The sequence below is a fragment of the Podarcis filfolensis genome, assembly GCF_964270895.1.
Source record: "Podarcis filfolensis genome assembly, chromosome: 1".
Lineage (NCBI taxonomy): Eukaryota > Metazoa > Chordata > Lepidosauria > Squamata > Lacertidae > Podarcis > Podarcis filfolensis.
The window spans coordinates 2,899,411-2,921,092 of NC_139604.1; the positions used below are offsets into that span (position 1 = coordinate 2,899,411).

Sequence of the window (21,682 nt, forward strand, 5' to 3'; positions counted from 1 at the left end):
TACATTATAATTTCACAGGACATTTTGGAGCTGTTAATTTGAAAACGTTTTTAATCAGCAGTGAAATCCCAATTTGTTCTCATTCCCCTCAACAAGAAAATCTCTTTTTGGAGGAAAGGATGGAGTGAATTTACATTATAATGAGCAAATTCTTCAGAGCAAGTAGATCAGTGTTGACATAAAGGGTAATGGAAAAGAGACATTCCCATTTTGAGTCCTTTCATTTCCATTCTCTGTCTTACATATTCGCTTTCCTGCTGCTGAGGAAATGCGTTACTTGCTTCATTCAGTCAACAGTTGCAAAGCATTGTAAGTTGGCTAGAACTGAATGCGTGTGAGGAGAGCTGTTCCCTGTCAGTGCAGACAGGCACACACACACACACACACACACACACACACACACACGAAGGCAACAAAATCTTTCACTGAATGTACTTGCTGCTACTTAGTTCCTAATTTCTTATAATACAGTACCAGGTTAGAGGGCTAGAGCAGCTTTCCAGGAAATGCTAAAATGTTTGGGATTTTTTAGCACAGAAGCAAATGATTAATTGGCAACCTGATTGAGGTTTATAAAATCATGAACGGTATATGGCAGCCTTGTCCAACCTGGTGCCCAGCAGATGCTTTGGGATACAACTCCCATAAACTGCAGCCTGAGTGGCCAAAGGACAGGGATTATGGGAGATTTGGGCCCATTGGAGGAGGGGTGTCATCCAGTTGCAGAAGGCTGGTATAGAGATAGTGACTGGAAAGAAGGGTTGAAGGGAAGAAATCGATGAGCAGTAGATTAAAGAAAGAAAGCAAGAAAGTACTTCTTCACACGTTGTATAATTAACACAGAGATGTGACAATGACTGCTGTCTTGGAAAAGATTAGACAAATTCATGGATGTTCATTTTTTCATTGGGCGTTAGCCACATAGCTAAAAAGTGAAAGCTCTGTGTTCATGGGAAGTGTACCTGGGGGCAAATAAAAATAGGAAACCTGCGGATTTCATATCTCCTTGTGAGGACTGTGGAAGCATCTCGGTGATGGCAGTTGGAAATGGGATGCTGGACAAGACAGACACTTGGTCAGAACTAACAGTTGCCTTTTGACATTTATTAAGTAATTAATTAATTGCCACATGATAATGCTACTCACATCTGTAATACTCTCCTCATTTTTATTTATTTATTTATTAGTCTCCCCCCTTCCAAAAATGAAATTCAAAGCAGCTTTCAAATATTGTATGCCAAGGATGCTGAATATTGAAATATCAAATTCTTCAAAGTTAATTGTGCAAAAGAATTTTATACAAATGTGTTTTGGTGTTATTAGTTTGATATTTCAATAGTTGTAGAATAGAGGGGGTGGTGTTTAATTTTTTTTGTAAAGGTGTGATGGGAAAAGGGAACCATGGGTGGGAGTTGGTGTGGTGTTTGGGTGGCCTTCGTGAGGAAAAGGAAGACCGAATCTGCAACTTAAACAGAGTGATGCCTTGAACACTCACTTCTTTGACAGGCTCCCCAAATTATGAGGCATGAGTGATGCTCCCTGCCTTGAATGGCTTTCCAAAGATGTGTGTCCAGCCCATATAATTCATAGGCAGAAGAATGACTCAAACACGGAATATTATGGGTAAAAATGCTGTGTATAGAACATAAATATGTGAGATTCAGCTATGTCAATTTATTATCAATTACAGAAAGTTGATTCATTATATCTGCACAAGCGTTATCAATTTGATCTGAGTCCTTTGGTAACCTGTTAGCTTCAGAAGAAGCAGAAACTACTCTTTTGTATCCACTGCTGTTTGATGGATTTCCCACTGACTAGCACGAGATCTCCTTACAGATAAAATAGGTTTTAAATACAATTTCTGTCCATCTTTCCAGTACTGCCAACTCTACAAAATTGTTGTTGTTGTTTAGTCATTTAGTCGTGTCCGACTCTTCGTGACCCCATGGACCAGAGCACGCCAGGCACTTCTGTCTTCCACTGCCTCCCGCAGTTTGGTCAGACTCATACTGGTAGCTTCGAGAACACTATCCAACCATCTCGTCCTCTGTCATCCCCTTCTCCTTGTGCCCTCCATCTTTCCCAACATCAGGGTCTTTTCCAGGGAGTCTTCTCTTCTCATGAGGTGGCCAAAGTACTGGAGCCTCAGCTTCAGGATCTGTCCTTCCAGTGAGCACTCAGGGCTGATTTCCTTCAGAATGGAGAGGTTTGATCTTCTTGCAGTCCATGGGACTCTCAAGAGTCTCCTCCAGCACCATAATTCAAAAGCATCCATTCTTCGGCGATCAGCCTTCTTTATGGTCCAGCTTTCACTTCCATACATCACTATCTACAAAATTAAGCATACATTAATAGTGGCTTTGCTGGGGACTTTAGTTTGTTTCTGACATTGCACTTACAGTGTTTCTTTCATGCAATGAGACTTCCTATCCTCTCCCCCTGCTCCCTCAGAATCTGCTCCAGTCTGGAGCAGGTTTTGAGAGAGGGGAGCTGCAGGGGAGAAGAGAGGGTGGGCAAGTTCCATTGCACACACGGAAGTCTGCTGCGCTAGCTAGCAGAACAGCACTGTGGGATATGACCCAGTACACTTAATATTTCTTATAGCTACAATTCTCAGCTTTCTCGCTTATTTCAATTAAAGGAACGAATCCAGGTGTGCCTTCATTTCTGAGCACAGATTGTCTGTCTACAAAACCAAGTTATACATTATGAGGTCCCATCTATTTCAGAGGGCTTCATTCCTTCCAGTGAAATTGGTTGAACTGACAGGTGTTTAACTTTGGATGAATCGTTCCCATTGTCCTTTAAAAACACTGAGATTCCAAGTGCAGAGCAATCCACATTCTAAACCAATACCTTCATGCAGTAGGAAATGTAGAGCTTAGTCTGTTGCAGTATAAGAATATATTCCTAATCCTCTAGAAGGCAATTGAAGTTTTAATTAAATATATAGTGTTTCAAAAATATCCATTTTTGTTTATTGTTGTTTCTCAAGGTAAAATGCAGCTTCCAACAGCCTACTAAGAAAAATAAAATAAAATACATTTTACTGGTTTGAAAAGCTGAAAGGGTATTAGCCCTCTACCAGACATAGTATTTTTAGGACACATGGGGGGGCATTTTTCCCCCTCTCAGTGATTGCCCATGGAGCCTGGCTGCAAGTGAAATCCATACGTAATACTTCTGTCAGCAAAGCCTTACTAGAAAAGAGCTTATAATAGATATTCACATCTGCTCCTTTGGACACCCTAATCCATCGTAGAGATCTTTGCTGTGTCAGGCTTTGTTTTAGATGAAGTAGCCCAGTAGTTATAAATGTGTGCAAATTAGGGCATATTTATCATGCTTAGACTGGCTTCTCTTGTACTTATATCAGTGTCCCTCCTCTAAGTGTGGAGTGTGCAGAAATGTGCTGAAATAACTTGGAAAGTTAAGCCTGCTCTTTCTCCTCTAGCAAATTCAAAATCTAAAGCAAATTTTCCTCAGCCCCTTCATGCTTTGCTTGTTTATTCCATCCTCATCCTCATTCTGTTTACTTGTTTAATTCCTTTCTCCATTCTCTGAGTTGTGTAACCAGAATTTAGTACAGCGTATCCTATAGCAGAATTAATTGTTCTGTTTTCTGCTTCATTTTTGCAAATTCTGCAAACCATCACTAATAGAATTCCAAGCAGAGGAAAACAGGATACATCTCAAGAAAGGGAACAGACATTGGGTTGGATCAAGATTAAGTTAGTTGAGTTTAGGTTCCATTGAACTCCGTGGTTCATGATCTATGTCCCATGCATTTCAATGAGACTTAAGTGCATTTAAGGATGCAGTCTAAACCCTGGCCAGTGCCTGGCATGGTTTAACACAGTAGTTGTGCTATTGCCTTACCCATAACCCTGCTGCTCATCTTGGCCAGGATGGAAATGAGGCAGGGCTGTATCTGGTGCTCAGTGCCCTGTGCCAGTTTGGACCCAGTGCCATCACGTGACTGCACAGAGGGCCATCTCAGCCCCTCTCCACCTCTGGGGTGCACCATTTTGGGATTTCCACTAGTCGCCACCAGACAGGGATCTTGCCTGTCTGCACATTCAGTGGGTGGAAGGGGAGCTCCATGCCAGCAGGCTGATGCTGGCATCACCCCACAGGGGGAGCCTGGCAGGGTTAGGTGAATGAGAACTTCTGCCCAATCCAGCACCCACCCACCAACCTGGTGCAAAGGGGATTGTGGCTGCACCCTCAGCTAGATTAACTCTAGCTCATTGTCAATTGAAGCTTCTGTCTAAAATTCACATAAAAGTCTTGGATCAATGTAATAATTCAGAACCTCAAATTCTTCTACTGACGTTAGTCATGGCAAAGTCTCATTGAAAACAATAGAGTAGAACCCATTGAAAGTAGTGGGTAGCTTTTGTCAATTTCCCTAATAGTATCCAACTTCACAGAGCTGTTGCAAAGATGCAAGAAATAAGGTTAAAAAGGTAAGTTGGTCATTAGAAGCATCTGCTGGACACCCATTTAGTATTAAGAAGTCATGCAGGAAGGCCCATTCTGAATTGTGAAAATGCACCCCGAGGCATGGGGCGATAGAGCAGGTTTTAAAAGGAGTATAAGATAAAATGTGTTGGCACAGTGAGTCTCATTGAAACTATGAAGTGAGATAGTTTCAATGTTAAATCCCACTGTTTCAATCAGATCAACATTTATTATCTGTGCATGTGCACCTATCCTCAGAATGGCAAGTTACTATTGGCTTCTGGGACTATTTATGAATTAAGGAGAAGGGATAACGGCAGCGGCAGCAGCAGCAATAACAACAGCAACAATAATTTTATTATGGGAGGGCATTCCAAAGGGAGGGCATTCCACCACCAAGAAGGCCCTCTGCCTTGTTCCCTGTAACTTCACTTCACACAGTGAGGGAACCACCAGAAGGCCCCCAGATCTGGACCTCAGTGTTCAGGCTGAACAATGGGGGTGGAGTTGTTCCTTCAAGTCAGCCTTTGACCTGGAAAAAACAAATTCTTCAACTTTGGGTAATTTTTTAAACCATCTACCAGAACACACAAAGGGCTTATGATCACCCTGAGTGTATTTTGAACTTTCTGCTTTGCCCCAAAAGTTCTTGTACTCATTACTTGAATTGCAGTGAGGTCTTTCTTGGAAGGACCACATCTGCTTTGAAATGATTTTATTGATTTTTGATTGTACGTGAAGCTCATGATTATTACATTTAATTTATGAGGAGTTTCTCAGGTACGTTTAGAGAGTAATTCAAATATATAACATACCAGATCCTAGCTTAACTTTAGCTGTTAAGTGATCTCTCTACAATAGCATATTGGGGTAGAATAATAGAATCAAAGAATTGTAGAGTTGGAAGGGACCCAAAGGTCTTCTAGTCCAACCCGCCGCAATGCAGGAATCTCAGCTAAAGCATCCATGACAGATGGCCCTCCCACCTCTGCTTACAAACCTCCAAGGAAGAAGAGTCCACCACCTCCCAAGGCAGTCTGTTCCACTGTCAAACAGCTCTTTCTGTCAGAAAGGTTTTCCTGATATTTAGCCAGCGTCGTCTTCTCCTCCTTCTCCTTTTTTTAAAAAACGGTTTCCTGTTTGTGATTCTGGTATAGTACTAGCAATTTGGATTCTAATATCCTTGGACAGTGTTCCAATGTCCTAACAGTTCCCCTACCTATGAGTGGTAGCCTATAGGTAGAGGGCAGTGATATGACATAGAGAAGTGGGAACATTTGCAATCCCACTTCTAAGTTCCTCATGAAGCCTAGCCAGGTGAGTAAGGAACATGGGATGATAGTGCTACATTGCCAGAGCTTTAGAAGAGCAGCACTGGACCAGCTAACAGTACCCTTCTCAGTAGCTCCAAGTAACTTTAGCAAGTAGAAAGACCCTCAGGAAGCTGAAGGCATGTTAGAAGAGTCATTCAGATTCATTATAATATTGATAACAATTTATTAAACTTCTATACTGCCCTTCACCTGAAGATCCTGGGGAGGTTTGCAATATAAAAACAAAAATACATATCATAGTAACAAACAATAACACCCCCCCCCACACACAAACAGTTTAAAATGCCATAGATTGTTCAATCACCCAAAGGCCTGGGAGAAGAGGAATGTTTTTACTTGGTGCCTAAAGATATGTAGTGAAGGCACTAGGCAAGCCTCCCTGGGGAGAGCATCTCGCAAGCCGGGAGCCACTGTAGAAAAGGCCTGTCCTTGTGTTGCCATCCTCTGGACTTCTCACAGAGGGGGCACACAAAGAAGGGCCTCAGATGATGAATACAGGGTCCAGGACATTACATATGGGAAGAAGTGGTCCTTGAGGTATTGCAGTCCTGAGCTGTTTTAGGCTTTGTAGCCTAAAACCAGAACTTTAAATTGGGCCTAGAAACTAATTGTCAGCCAGTGCCAGGCCAGGATTGGCATTATATGCTGTTTTGCCCCAGTGAGCATCCTGGCCTTTGAATTCTGCACCAGCTGAGGTTTCCAAACCGTCTTCAGAGGCAGCCTAAATCACAACAGGAAGGGGCTGCAGTCAATATTCAGATCACCCTCTTCCTGCCCAGTTGAGAAAATGGCAGCCATGAAGTCCTGTGCTGGACCTCTTCAGGGTCTCTTTCCATGGATTCCGTCATGTGTCCAGGGTCAAAAGGATTTGAGTTATCCCACCCAACTCTTGACCTTGAGGCTGTCACAGGTTCCTGCTGTGGGAACCTCTGCTTGGCTGAAGGAATGCTACCAATAAAACATGTACTTCCCTTTAGCCACCCAAATTTTCATGCTGGAACACTGAGTTACTGGCAATAGAGGGCGAGAGAGGGCAGTGTGTATGTATAGCCTTTGCCTCAATCAGGCTTTTAGGTTTTGTAATGGAGTTGGAAGTTCCAGCCCTTGCCAGTTTTTGGAAAATGTAGATCTCTGCTGCTTCTAGATATCCTCCCCAGCCCTCTTTGACACCCTTTTCTGTCATCCACATTCACAATCTCTCTCTCTCTATGGGTTACAAATAAATGATTCTTGCTCAGCATCTGATATAATTTATGTTTTCAATAGCTAGTTGCATTTTAGAGCCATTGAAATGCCTATTCTCTCTGGTCCATATTTTTACCTAGATTACAGAGTAGGCATTCAAAGGGCTCCCCCACTTCCTTCAAATCAAGTTGGAAGCTCTTAGTTTTTTACTCCATTGCAAGGGGGGGGGTATTGCAGGAAATGGACCTCTTTGTGTACATACTGGGCATCCTCTGCTTCCAAGGGTTTGCTGGATAAGTAGCTGTCTTCAGTTTGGGGGCAGTTTTTGACTTCAATGCATAGCAAACGTTCATGCTCTCATTGCTAAACACTTATGGCCCCTTACAATCTAAATTTATTTATACATATACCTATGGTAAAAATATTGTGCAAAAAACTTAAGGTTTATATTAAAAAATAATTTTATTGATTTGCATATTTAATTTACAGATTTATTTCATGTTTTAATTCGAAATTTTGCTTCCTGATTACAGAATATGAATGACTGGACTAAAGGCATTTAAGCCTTATATTAAACAATGGTCCCCACAGTTTTGTTTACTTGAATGGCAGTGTGAAATCCTCAGGTTTATTTAATCACTCGCAGATCTAATCTCTTTTAAACATTGATTTTATGTACTTTGTGCTAAAAGTGCTTGCTTATCTGAGTCTCAGTTATGTGCAGAAAATGGATAAATTGAATGTGAGAGTCTACAGCCTCAGGCACGGAGCTGCCAAAGTTGCTTCTTTACTCTTGTCTTCTGGACCTCTGATCTCCTTGCTCTATGTTATAGGTCGTATTGTAGCTCTCGCAAGCAACGATGGAACTGTTAAGACCTTAGAACTCAAATCGGGTCATCTGTCCAGCTTGTTGGGCCATGAAGATGAAGTTCAGAGCATCGTTTTTGATCACAAGGCAGAACATCTGGTCTCGGGTGGCTCTGATGGTACCGTTCGCATTTGGAACTGAGGCACTTGTCCACTATTTTATTAAATCTCACAGTAATTCTCCTGCACCCTCCTAGCAGTGCCGGTGGCTTAAACTGTATTTCCATTATCTGAAATAAAGCAAAGTTTTCATATCTTAGTTTAATTTTATATATATATATATGTACACACACTATCTTTTTGCAATCATGTCTGTTTATTTGGCAATAAAGAATGCATGAAAGGAAGATATCATTTGGCATTTTCCTTGAGAAATAGCTTTACAATGACGCCTAATGACAGAGGAGATGAATTGCAGGGGAAATTATTCCCCACCACCACCACCACCACCACCAAGGTACTACAGCACAAAGCAGAAGAGAAAATATACTTTTCTGGCAGTGGTGCTATATTTAACTTGTTCTAACCTCTAAATTCAACTACACTTTAGCGTTCAATACAGATCTACACACACACACACACACACACACACACAAATGTATTTTTTAAAGTAGTAATTCTGACTGACAGCAAAACAAGAATGTGTAAGTTTCAGACCAATGCCTTGACAGATACCCTTGCCTCATCATTCAGTAACTGCAGAGAGCCTCAATCTACCGACTGCCACTTCCTGGAACGTAGCCCTGCAGTCTCGTCTGATTCTGCCGTTTTGAAATCGGCAGGCTTTCTGTTTTGTTTCTTTGGAAGGGAGCTGTCAAATGCAAAAGTATATTTATGGGTAATTTAGAAAATACCTTCCGTCTAGGGAAAGCTTCCCAGAGTGAACGTGGACCCATTGAGTAGAAGCGTAGGATTTGTTTTCTTCGCCCAGAGGAGCGGCACGTTCCGCCGCCTGCATGATGCAAAATGCGAATCGCCGGCTGCTGTCCGTGGTGCTGAAGGATCCCAGACTCGGCTCGACAGACTGTGCTCCGAAGGTGCTGCTGTTCAGTGCTGAATCTTGCCAAAAGTTGCTGCCGTGCTTGAAACCCACACGTCCCCTATCATTGGTTTTGGGGAGAGCCTCTGGAAAGCCACACTGACACGATGGTGCTGCTGACTGCATTTCGGTCTGGATTGGCTCTAAGCTCCAGCATGCTGTTGCTGTTGCTGTTGCTGTTTCTGGAACTGGAAGCGTAGCACATTCTCCACCCTTGCCTGCTTTTTTGCAGATATACAGAGTGGCGTGATCTGGTGGGGGTCTTTTTTGCTGGGGGGTGGAACTGAAGATCGCAACCAAGGATATAAGGAGATAAAAGAACAATCTAACAACAATGACCATAATTTTGGAGTGTAGCTTTATAGCAAGCAGCCTCACCTCTGGACCCCCTCATGGTTGTTGATTTGAATTCTGAACACAGGGTTAAAGCTTCAGTCTCTTGGTGTATCTGCCGGGTTTCCTGTGTGAAATGGGAGGCATTGGGGAAAGGGATTTTCCATGATTCTTTCTTGGAAGTGTAATTAAGAGGACTTGCTGAAATTTTAATCTATGGTGGCCTGTAACCCTTTCCAGCTTTCACTTGGAATAGGTAAGTATACATTTTACAATGAAATAAAATGTAGACTTCTTGAGAATTTAAAATCCCCTAAAATCAGAAATAATAAAAGAGAATAAATTTGTACAGTGATAGCTTTCCAGAGCTTATTTTCATGTTGAATTTTTAAACAACAGAATAGATTTTCATTCTATTCCATCCCTCCTCTCTCTATAAAAACATAGGCTAATGAAGTTCTAACAAAATACCCACAATGGCCAAATGCTGTAGGAAAGTATTGTTAACAATGTTAATCCTTTGTGAAATTTGTTTTCTTTTTATTCATAATGCTTGATTTTATTCAATAGGTTGTTCTCTGTTGTCCCCACTATAAATCAGTTTTTTTTGCAATTTGCTTGTTTTCTAAAGTTTCCACAGCTTTAAGCATGGGCTCACTGGAGCCTACCTGTAGCATGTAAGTGTCTCTCTGACTGAATCCGAAAGGCAGGCTAAACAGTTCTGCAACACAAATAAAACAGAACCCAATGCTCTTGCCACTGCTGTAGGATGTACTCTTGTGGTAAAAGCATATCTTGAACTTCAAGTAATGAAACATTCTGAGCAGACATGTGAAACACCCAATCCTCTTCTTTGCTTTCTCTCAGCACTGAATAAACTGCTTTGTCAACAGGATCATCTAGTTTGTTCTGCAAGATGCAAGGCTTGCTTTTTCCCTGAGTCATTCTTGCTTGGCAGCATTTTATTTTTAAAAGAACCTGGAGTATATAGATGCATATACAGAAGTGCATATAAATGATACACATTCATTGTGTACATGTCGATATAAAAATTACATATCCTATCATTATTAGCATGTCTATATCAGTTAGATATAGACCACTGTTAAGTTGGTCCCAGACAGCAAGAGATTCAAAAGAGGTAAGAAGATTGTTTTGATTTTAACTCTATGCCACACATCCAATTAATTGAAATAACTCTTGCCATAGAAGATTTTTATTATAAAATTAGAATTTATAGAATTTCTGTTTTCTCTCCAATTTCATAAAAACCCTCCTTCCCACCCTTTTCTTCTCTTGCTCTTGGGCAAGAAGAGTGTTACAGGAGTAAGTCTGTCAGAGTGAGCACAGCCAATAGTAAAGCAGCAAAATAGAAGTAGAGTGTGAGGGAAAGGCAGGACTCCCCTTCGTTTTGAAACCAGGCAATCTGTGTACATGCCTTCCTTTCTGAATTCTGTGGATTATCTGTGTGTATATGGTGGTGTATGAGATACTAAGTTGACATGGCCTATTGAAATAATTAAGTGTGCCTAGTAGGTTTCTCCTTGTACATGCTCCTTGTATATTTTGATATGATATTAGATGCCCTAAGACTAGGGGGGATGATATTAGATGCCCTAAGATAAGGCAAGGGGAAATGTAAAATAAGAAAAATAATCAGTTAGCAAATCCAAGTATGAACACAGCCACTCAGGATCCACCAGGACTCATACATATGAGTGCTACAGTGACGTTGAGCCCCTGTAAGGCACACTGGAGGCTTCTGGCTAAGAAAAAGAAGCCATTATGAATCAGTTCATATAGAAAAGACATATAGAAATACACATTTTGATTTCTGTCAAATAAGTACCACAACCAAACGTTTTTCATTATACTCAGTAGTAGAATTGGTACACCACTTTCTTCTCATTCCATGTCTAAATGTAATTACATTTCAGAATCATTCTCTCTTTAACCTCTTGCTTCCCATAAAAACACCTGGCATATTTACATCTTTGTTTTAATTAACCAATTGAGGTGGGTTGAAAGCAGTGCTGAGTTGTGATCCCAGTAGAAACGATTATGGTCTCTAGACTGAATTCCATTAAAGTCTCATTCACCTGTAACAATTCACTCTTAACAATTAAAAAAAAATCTGCACCAGTGAGTAAACAAATGTGCATGCCACCTAGATGTAAACAACAAATTGCTTGCATTTATGCAAACACCATGGGAAATACTCAACATGTGACTAATGTGTTTGTCACATAGAAGTCTGACTAACGTCAAGAAGTATCAATTCTTAACTTGCTTGGCTAATAGGCATATTGTCCAATCCATTTTGGATTAGCATTCCCTTTTAGTTTTCTAGTTAGAATGATGGATGCGTTATCTGGAGACAAATTGAAGGCATATAGCTCATCATCCATTGAGATTTAGCAATACACTGCTTTATCCAATTTCATTCTGTTGTGTGAACGTTGTTTAATTTAACCAGGAGAATGTTTATATTGAGGTACACATTGTGCGTGCTATCCAGATGAAGTTAGATGAACAACCAATTCCTGGCATTAGACAGAGCCAATATAGCTTGAGAATTATCCAAATTATGTACACATAATTCCAGTTGATTATGCTAGTATTACATACATGACCTAATGATTTGACCCCATTGTTCTTAAAAAGACAGGATTTCTAATCAGTTAATGTTTGTCAGCTGCTATATAGCTATATATGTTTCAAATTGTACCTATTTAAAATATTTGTTTTCAGCCCACCACTCTGGCCTCTCCATGGAAGCATCTGTGTATATCTGATATTAGGACCATATACAGAAGTTGAGGAGGGGGATGGCTCTTCATATTCATGAAGCCTGCATATTTCTGTTGCTAATTCCTAGTTTGGTCACTCCAGCTGCCTTCAACCATGAAGACTACCCTGCTGATGAAGGTGATCAGATCTCAAATAATGATAATAATCTGATATTTGATGACTATCGAGGGAAAGGTTGTGTGGATGACAGTGGTTTTGTATACAAACTGGGAGAGCGGTTTTTTCCAGGGCATTCCAACTGTCCATGTGTCTGTACTGAGGATGGACCTGTTTGTGACCAACCAGAATGCCCCAAAATCCACCCAAAGTGTACTAAAGTAGAACACAATGGATGCTGTCCAGAATGCAAAGAAGTGAGGAACTTTTGTGAATACCATGGGAAAAGTTACAAAATCTTGGAGGAATTTAAGGTAAGACCAATACATATTAATTCATTGATTCCTTATTTCATTGTGTATGTACATCTAGATATAGAAATACATATAGTACTTTAAAAATCATGCATTAATTTGATGTCTAATTGATATTGGGAAAAGATGTGGCATGCTAGTCAATAAATATCCAATTTCTGTGTTATCATTGTCAGGTGGGTGGGAATAAGAGGTGTATTAGAGATAATTAGAACTAGCATGTTACCTTCAGTGTCAGATTTTAACTTGTTTTGGTTCCAAAATATGAGACTCCTTAGAGATATGTACAAGTCCATCTACCTCCTTTGGAAAACGTGTTGTAGCTTTCATGCTGCAAAGGAGTATAACCAGCAATTAAGCACTTTGACTGACCTGTATCTAGTATTAATGAAGCACAACAGAAAAGAAACAATCAATTTTGCAGGTTAACCTAGAATGATTGTACCAGTGGAGAAGTGTCAGTGGAAGTGGAACTGACCTCAAATGACTTCCCCACACCTCCCTTCTCCTGGCAGCCCTCTCTCCTGAGGGTTGGAGGATTCTTATAAATGAGGTGGGCTACGTTGCTGTGGAGAAAGGATGGATGGGCAAAAAATCAGGCAGGCACCTTCTTGCTCATGGAAGGTGTTTTCACCCAACTTTCAGTGTCTCCCCCTTCCACCCCAGCCCCAGCACCTCACATCACAACACGCCTCATTCAAGAGGGTCCCCAAGTGCTCAAGTGGAGCTTTTTGAGGTGCTGAAAATTCACTCTAGGGCTAGGCCATCCTCATTTCCACTTGTGTTTCTCTGGATCAAGGCCACAGTATTTCCATTTTTCATCAAGGATGGGTAAACATATGAGAAGATCCACAATAAGATGGTGGACTGAAGAACTCCAAGCCTATGGAAACAAACAAAACTGATAAGAGGTGATTCATATTCTATAATTATTCAGGAAAGGCTGACCCCATTGTCATTCCGCATGTTTACAGAGCAATCCAAAGGTGCAGGTGAAGGAACCGAAAGTTGAAGAACGATATTTCCCAATGCACTAATGGCATTTTGTTCTCCCTCCTAATTTTTTGTTAAGGTTCCGCGCCCCCCCCCCCATAGGAAACATTGGCAAGGAGTACTCCAGCTCCAGGACTGGCATAGTTTGCTCCCTCCCCACTTTGTGAGCTTGTTGAGAGAACAGGAAGGCAACACCCTCTCCAGAATGTCTTCTTTTCACTATCTTTGATATCAGAGCTCTGACATTGAAGCAGGACTGATAGTTGATCTTCCCACAGCTTCCAACATGAGATCTCTGAGAGTAGAGAAAATGAGATCTAATGGATCCAGTGGCCTCTAAAATGATGCCTTCTCAGGGACCATAGGGTTATATTCTAAATGGCTTGAAGTATATATTTCTAGTGCAGGAATTAGTTTTGACTGCTATGAATGCCTAGGTTACTTTCTGTGACTGAAATCACCCTGCCTTTTCTGACAGTCTGAAGATCTAGTTCTCTTCAACTAGAGCACTCTTGAGTAGTTAGGCTCCAATTATCATGAAGCAAATCTTTTCATACATGTAACCTTAGGCATGAAACAGCCTCAGTAAGTCTGGAAATGAGTACCTACAAAGTGGAAAAATGAATTGCCCTGTTCAGAGTAGATCAATGGTCCATCTAGCTCAAGGGATTTTTCCTCAACCCCATCCACAGTTTTTCTGAACCTCAGATGGAGGTTCTTCAGCCTTTTGAACTGGCATTATCAGTGCAAAGATGATAAAACCCAGAAAAAGCCCAGAAAAAGCAATCATCATAGGGCCTCACCTTTCTTACTGTCTTACTATCTTTCTGAAGATGGGGTTGTATATCCAATGCTGGTGTCCGCTAATTGATCAGAAAGGGAAGCATTTACTTCCAATTCTGCCTTCCACAGTCTCCCCTGAAAATCTGCTCTGGATGGTTGGGGCCCAGCAGAACAGAGTGTGTATTGAGGTGGGGTGAGGGACTGCAGGAAGGAGGACAAACTTGTAAAAATTGCCACCCCTCCTCTTCTGTTAACAGATGCCCCTGCTGAAGCAAAAGAGCAACGTACCACTCAGATTTATTGACTGTGTTTCATTAAGTTTTTTTTCCTAAAACTTGTTATTACAGATGTGAGATCTCTTCATAGTAAGATCTGTTCACACCACATATAGTTGCCTCCCACACTGTGTATACATTCACATGGACCATTAAAAAACCCCTTGAACATGATGGCTGCAAGTAAGACTTAAGGTCAACTAACAACAATCGGTTAGAAGAATGACATTTCAGTTGGAGTATTCTCCCATTAGAATAAGTAGGATTTAAAGGCACTCAACTTTGCTAGACTGAACCTTCTGTTTCTCCATGTGAATTGCATACTATGGAATGGTCAGGAGTGCTCACATGTCTGGAGGGATGCTATATGTGTATCCACTTTTGGGATATTGCTAGGTTCACCAGTAGGCCCACTCTCTGATAATTGATTGTGTGAGCCATATGTTAGCTTGGCTAAGGTGCTGAGGCACTCCAGGAAATAGAATGGCCAGGTGGAGCTTATCCCATCTTATCCATAGAATACTTCAGTCAAAGTAATTGACATCAGTTAAATTGTTAGCAACATTGCTGGAAAAGCTTGAATGTCCAAATTCACATGTGTTATTAGCAGCATAATAGTCCCATGAAAGCACAGCTGCATGAAGATTGCCCCACATGGCATGTCATGTCAAATTATTCTCTACGTTGCTCCAGAAATTGTCATCATCCCATCAAAACCCCTCTGTTGTGCAGTTTGGGATAGCATGGTGCTGATTGCCACATCTGTGTAGGAAGTCACCACACATGTGGCACAGCTTACCTATGATTGCTATCAGGTGTCAGGGTGATGGTAGGGTGTCAGGAACTGGCAGGACACGGAAGGAGGACTGGAGTCTTACTCAGGAGAGCAGACCAGTGATTTGTGGGGAACTGTACCAGCCATGAGGCAAGAGTCAGAATGGCCAAGAGACTGAACTGCAACTCATGAACTCCTTGCTTTAAATCCTGTGTCAGTCAGCCAGCAACTGAAAAGGTGCCCTTTGACCAGCCTCTCGCTTTTAGCCCTCTGCAAGATGAGGATTATAACAACATTGACCTACCACAGTGCAGGTGAAGGTGCCACAGTAATAGTTGCAACTTATCATTAAACAGTCACAAAGAAACCATTCTGGAAATGTATAAAAGCTAGTCAAAAATAAATGAAGGCTTTTATTATTCACCCTATTCCTAAATTATTTGTATCTTACTACAATGTTAAGACAGTGTGAGCTAAACTCATTCCTTGTTCTAGTTTGTTGTCTTTAGTGGGGACTAGTGTTCTTCCTCTGGGTGAGGTGAATAGTGCTGACAACTGGGGGAATTACTTAGCCACTAAAATATGTTTCACATATAAAACATAATTTGAAGGGAAAGGGAGACGTGATTAACAGCACTCTGTTAAATTTCAAATAATTCTTTCTAGCATGACCTACTATTTGTCGTTACATTTTGTAGTCCTCAACTAGACGTTTCAATTATTTTATGATTCTCCCAACTCAGAGCAAGATTCTGGAGTGTTGAATGCCAGCTCTTTTGTTCCTGTCTGTGGACCACAGAGCTGGACAAAACTGAAGAGTTATTTTGGCCCAGTTCAGTCTGAATGAAGATAGAGATGGCTTGCCCATTGCTAGTAATGTATAAAGAGCTCATTTACTTTATAAATTACTCCAGCTAGGAAGAGCTGCTGGGTATACAGGTAACCCTAATCTATATTAAAGAAAAACATCAAGGTGATTTTGGAGAATCCTGCTTGTGTAAAGAGCATCCAAAGAATTTTTTTGGATGGTGGCCATATTTATACATCTAATGAAATATTTCACATCGACACCAAATTGCAGCTAAAGTGAAGTTTTGAGGCAAATTTTGAGGTTCCTCATAGAATCATAGAATTGTAGAGTCTTCTAGTCCAAACCCCTGCAATGCAGGGATCTCAACTAAAGTATAGTGAAAGGCTAATTGAAATGGAGTGTTGTTGTTTTTCACATATCCCTGCTTCCTTCAACTAGTTCTCATGTCTCAGTGGCCTTAATTGTTAATGTGATATACGCTCAAACCCAAGTTCTTGTGAATTCAACCTATGTGAAAACCTATGCGTTCAGTGCAGGTTTCCTGTTTTTGGAATGCTTCCCCATGGAGACCCACCTGATGCCTACATTACATAAATGTAGGCGCCGGGTGAAAACTTTTCTCTTCAACCGGGTTTGGCTGATTAACATTCTATGGCTTTTAAAATGTGTTTGTAGGAGGGGGGTTATTGGTTTGTTTTTCTTTTACTATTATGTATTTTGTGTTCTCATTTTGTATTTTGATGTTGTGAGCCACCCTGTGATCTTCAGATGAACAGAAATATACAAATTTAATAAAAAGTAATAATAATTATAATAATGACAATGATGATAATACAGCCGTACTTTGGAAGTTGAACAGAATCCATTCCGGAAGTCCGTTCAACTTCTAAAATGTTCAGAAATGAAAGTGTGGCCTCTGATTGGCTGCAGGAAGCTCCTGCAGCCAATCAGAAGCTGCAGAAGCCACACCAGACATTTGGCTTCCACAAATCGTTCAAAAATCGGAACAATCACTTCCAAGGCGTTTGACAACCAAGCTATGACTGTAATAATAATGTCATGAACTGAATTCAAATTAAGCAGAGGCAGAACAACAACAACAACAAAAAACCACCCCTCTTTTGTTACCTGATCCAAAGCTACTGCCTTCTAAGCTCTCATTTTAAATTCCATTCAGTCTCAAGTGTATGAAGTTTGCATTGGAAGATAATGAATGAATAGCTTCATCCAGTTTCATGGGAGAGTTTGTGGCAGCATTTTTTATTTTATTTTATTTTTATTTTATTTTTTGCTTTATCCAGTTCAGTGGAGGATTTCAGCTAATTTATTATATTGGATTTGTTTTGTATGATTCATCTTCAAGATGCTGAAAAACTTTCCCTGAACTCAGCTTTTGTTTTGAAACAAGAGGCCCATTTCAGTTATGCATTTCTTCCCTGCTCCATGGGGTTTTGTTTTCTTCCCTGGAAAACCAGCATGAAGTTCTAAGTTTCCAAGGGAGAAAACTGAGCCAAATCTCCCTAAACAAATATCTACACTGGTGGGTGATAAAGATGGGGAAAGGACCATGGTGTTAAAAAGCTTACGAGTTATAGACTAAATTAGAAAGGGAAACCCCAGTTCTAAATATTAGACAGAAAGGGGGGGAGGCCTATAAGGGAAGTGGTTTCTGTCAACATGTGCAGATTGAACCAGCTAGTCAGGGAACCCACTCCATGAGCCCCAGCTGACAAAGTGACTTGGCCCAGGCTGCTTATCAAGGTGAGTTAAACAGATGTGTGAGTTTGGCAACAGGGTGAAGAGGCCAAGGCAGCGCATTCTGCCCAAAGTAATCCCCAACTCTTAGTTAGGTAACAGAAACAATGAAACAACAGCAACCAGGCAAGTAGAAAGCCAGCAGGGGCATGAGAGCTTTCCAGTGTTTTGCACCCATCGCCATATATATAATTATCTCTCCATGCAGCAGAAGTCATGGGTATGTCAGAGGTGCAATGAGCTCCTGGCTCTCTGGGAGCAAGCTTGTTCCCTTGAGGCCAAGGTGGCAGAGCTGGAAAGTGCAAAAGAGGCAGAGAGGGAGTGGAGAAGGCCTTTGGGAATGTGGTAGCTGGTGCCACTCCCATGACGGCAGCTCCCCTCCTATCAGGGAGAATGAAGGTCTCAAGGAAAGAGAACATCACCTTGAGGAAGAGAGAGGCATTCGTTTAGAAGGGACCAATTCTTTGGGAGACAATAATGTATTCTCTCATGCCGAGGATACCTGTCCAGTGGGTGGAGCGATTGTGGTATTGGGTGATTCAGTCATTAGGGATATAGGTAGTCGGGTATGTGGTGGACATACAGACAGCAGCATGAATTGCCTTCCTATTACAAAGGATGTGGATGTTGCTCATGATCTCAGTAGCCTGGTAGATAGTGCTGGAGTCGAAGGAGTTGTAAAGGAAGATAAAGAGATTGTGGAGAAGCTACAATCTCACATCTATCTTCACAATGAAGGATATAGGGCAGATCTCAGTTCAAGAGGAGAGTCTGAAGGACTAGGACAGATAGTAGTGATGAGAGATGATGTTCTAGGCCTAATAGACAAAATAAAAACTGACAAATTGCTAGGTCTGGGTGACATCCACCTGAGAGTTCTCAAAGAACTCTAATGTGAAATTGCTGGTCTTCTAACAAAAATATGTAACTTGTCATTAGGTTCAGCCTCCATATTGGGGACTGGAAAGTAGCCAAAACAATGCAGTTTGTAAAAGGGGGATACAGGAAATTTTAGGCCAGTTAGCTTAATTCTGTCCCTGGAAAACTGGTGGAAAGTATGTTAAAGATAAATAACCAAATACATAGAGGAACAAGGCTTACTGAAACAGAGCCAGCACAGCTTCTGCAAGGGAACGTTCTTACTCACAAACTCTCTTTGAGAGTTTAAACAAGTGTATGGATAGAGGTGCTGCAGCTGACATAGTGTATTTGGACTTTCAAAAAGCTTTTGACAAAGTACCTCACCAAAGACTCCTGGGTATGCTTAGCAGTTAATGAGAAAGAGGAGAGGTCCTGTTATGGGTGAGGTATTGGTTAAGTTTCAGGGAGCAAAGAGGAGGAATAAATGAACAGTTCTCCAAATGGAGAGAAGTAGAAAGTGGAGTCACTCAAGGATTGGTATTGGGACTTGTGCTTTTCAGCTTGTTCATAAATGATGTAGAGTTAGGAGTGAGCAGTGAGGTGAGCAAGTTTGCTAATGACACCAAATTGTTCAGCGTTGTTAAAACAAAAAGAGATTGCAAAGAGCTCCAAAAGAACTTCTCCAAACTCAGTGACTGGATGGTAAAATGGCAAATGCAATTCAATGAAAACAAGTGTAAAGTGATGCATGTTGGAGCAAAAAACCTGAATTTCACGTATATGCTTATGGGGTCTGCACTGGAGGTGATGGACCAGGAATGACCTTGGGGTCACAGTAGATAGCACAATGAAGATGTTGACAGCAGCTGTGACATAGGGACACTGCATGATAGGAATTATTAGGAAAGGGATTGAAAATAAAACGACCAATATCATAATGCCATTATACAAATCAATGGTGTGACTGCATTTGGAATACTGTGTACAGTTCTGCTTGCTTCACCTCAAAATGATCAAAGGGATGGAGTGGCGCCCCTATGCAGAAAGGTTGCAGCACTGAGAATTCCTGGTTTAGAGAAAAGGCAAGTAAAAGGCGACATGATAAAAGTTCATAAAATATTGGAAGACTTAGGACAGATAAAATAAAGTACTTCTTCATGCAGTGTGTAGTCAAATTATAAAACTCACTCTCCAATGAGACAGCAATGGCCACCAGCTTGGATTGCTTTAAATGAGGCTTGGACAAATTCATGGAGAAGAAGGCTTTCAACGGCTCCTAGCTATGATGACTCTGCTCTGTGTCCACCTTTGGAGGCAGCAATGCTTCCTGTGGTTGCTGGAAACCCCAGGAGGGGCTCTTGTGCTCCTGCTCTGTTTCCTGGTTTCCCACAGGCACCTGGTTGGCCACTGTGAGGACAGGGTGCTGCTCTAGATGGGCCACTGGCCTGATCCAGCAGACTGTGCTTATGTGCTTATGTTCTTATGCCTCAGGGTGGCAAACTTTATGGTTGGCGTGAACCACCATCCACATGGGAAAACCTAGTCTTAGCACATTGCAAGACGACCCCAATGTGATGTTGCAATGATATGATTAAACAGAACCTGATGAACAAAAGTCACTTGAGAAACCAGTTCTACACCCAGATACAGCTCACGCTGAGTGCAGTTTAATGAGTTAGCCATGCTCTGATTGTGCAATTTAAAATACTCCATGTTGTGTAGGATCTTAGTTATGAAGAAACCCAGTTTTATCCAAATTTACCTCATTTTTTTCAATACTTTTCTCTGCTGCTTGTTTATTCTATGCAAACCAGCATCACTCAGACTCTTTCCATGTTCAAACTTATTGGAGCCAGGCATTCCTATTGTAACCTCTATCTAACCTCATACACATACTTGTATTTCCACTACCCCATCACTGGAAGCATCATGTCCTCACCTTACCAATAGTCTATAAGCAACACATTCATATTAATCATATTAATCATTCTTGCTGTAAAGACAGCCAAAGAAGAACCCAACAAAATAAATGTCTCCTGTCCAATGCTATAAGAGATATACTGTACTTATGATTTAAAAATGGCAAGGAAGCATATTAGATTGGCTCTCAGTTCTGTAGAAACCTGCAACAAAATCCCATTGGACCTTAGTGATGACAAGCCAAGCATCACCAGAGTTTTAAAATAGGGGGTCTGTGTATGCAGAGCCATTGTTGCCAGATACGTATAAAAAAGTCTCTGGCCAGTTTTGACTATTGCGTATGGTCTTATAATCCAATTTATAGCTGTCTTAATAACCTTGTCAAGCACTGATGATCTATTAATTATAGGAACATTTGTTTTGGGAATACTAGACATCTGCTCCTTTGTTAATTCTCCTTAAACAGGTTTCAATCAATGCAATTATATTAAAGAAGGTTTGCATTATATATGTATTGCTTTCCACTTGTGCATTATTGCATTTCAGCAGCGCCTAAATTATCTAAGGCCAGGGTTCTCTTCCCTCCCTCCCCCCTTCTGATGCAGATTGAAAGCACATACTACATGGTGCCTGACTTGCAAATATCATATCCATTCTGTCTTCAAGACTGAAATGTTGTTTTTAAGGTCTGCAGTGAGCCAGAATCTATCATTTCAGGTGGGAAGGAAGCATAAAGGGCAGGGGCAAAAGCACATCCACAATGCACAACTATCGTATGAAATCCAGTCTGCACAGGGCTCCCTAAATGACTTCAAAGTTACATGTTGAAAATTATCAGTCTGCACACTGGATACGAGGAGAATGTTTTGCTTCTTCTATAACTCAGCATATCTCCACATCAAATGGTATTCACAACACAAAACAACAATTCAATTTACATCCTTCTGTATCCTAATTTCTCTACAGCAAACAGGGTAGTCTTATAAGTAACAAGGTATCTGAGTCAGATATCAGAAAACATATCTTTTGGATGTATGTGAGTTATATCAGTCCTCTATTTTCC

General features: G+C 41.0%; 2 protein-coding genes across 7 annotated transcripts in view; both read left to right on the forward strand.

Moving 5' to 3' along the window:
* SPAG16 (sperm associated antigen 16) overlaps positions 1 to 8,107 on the forward strand; it is a 388,339-nt gene extending 380,232 nt beyond the window's left edge. For both annotated transcript variants that reach the window (XM_083629671.1, XM_083629672.1), the window contains one exon: positions 7,820 to 8,107. In XM_083629671.1, the coding sequence (XP_083485797.1) occupies positions 7,820 to 7,995 (176 nt within the window). In that variant the 3' untranslated portion in view covers positions 7,996 to 8,107. The remainder of the gene's footprint in view (positions 1 to 7,819) is intronic.
* A 1,269-nt stretch (positions 8,108 to 9,376) lies between these two features.
* The window catches only part of VWC2L (von Willebrand factor C domain containing 2 like), a 109,950-nt gene continuing 97,644 nt past the window's right edge, over positions 9,377 to 21,682 (forward strand). For 4 of the 5 annotated variants that reach the window (XM_083573106.1, XM_083573110.1, XM_083573108.1 and 1 more), the window contains exons 1-2: positions 9,377 to 9,481; positions 11,977 to 12,446. In XM_083573106.1, coding sequence (XP_083429232.1) covers positions 12,054 to 12,446 — 393 coding nt within the window. In that variant the 5' untranslated portion in view covers positions 9,377 to 9,481; positions 11,977 to 12,053. The remainder of the gene's footprint in view (positions 9,482 to 11,976; positions 12,447 to 21,682) is intronic. The other variant, XM_083573107.1, reaches the window with a different exon arrangement.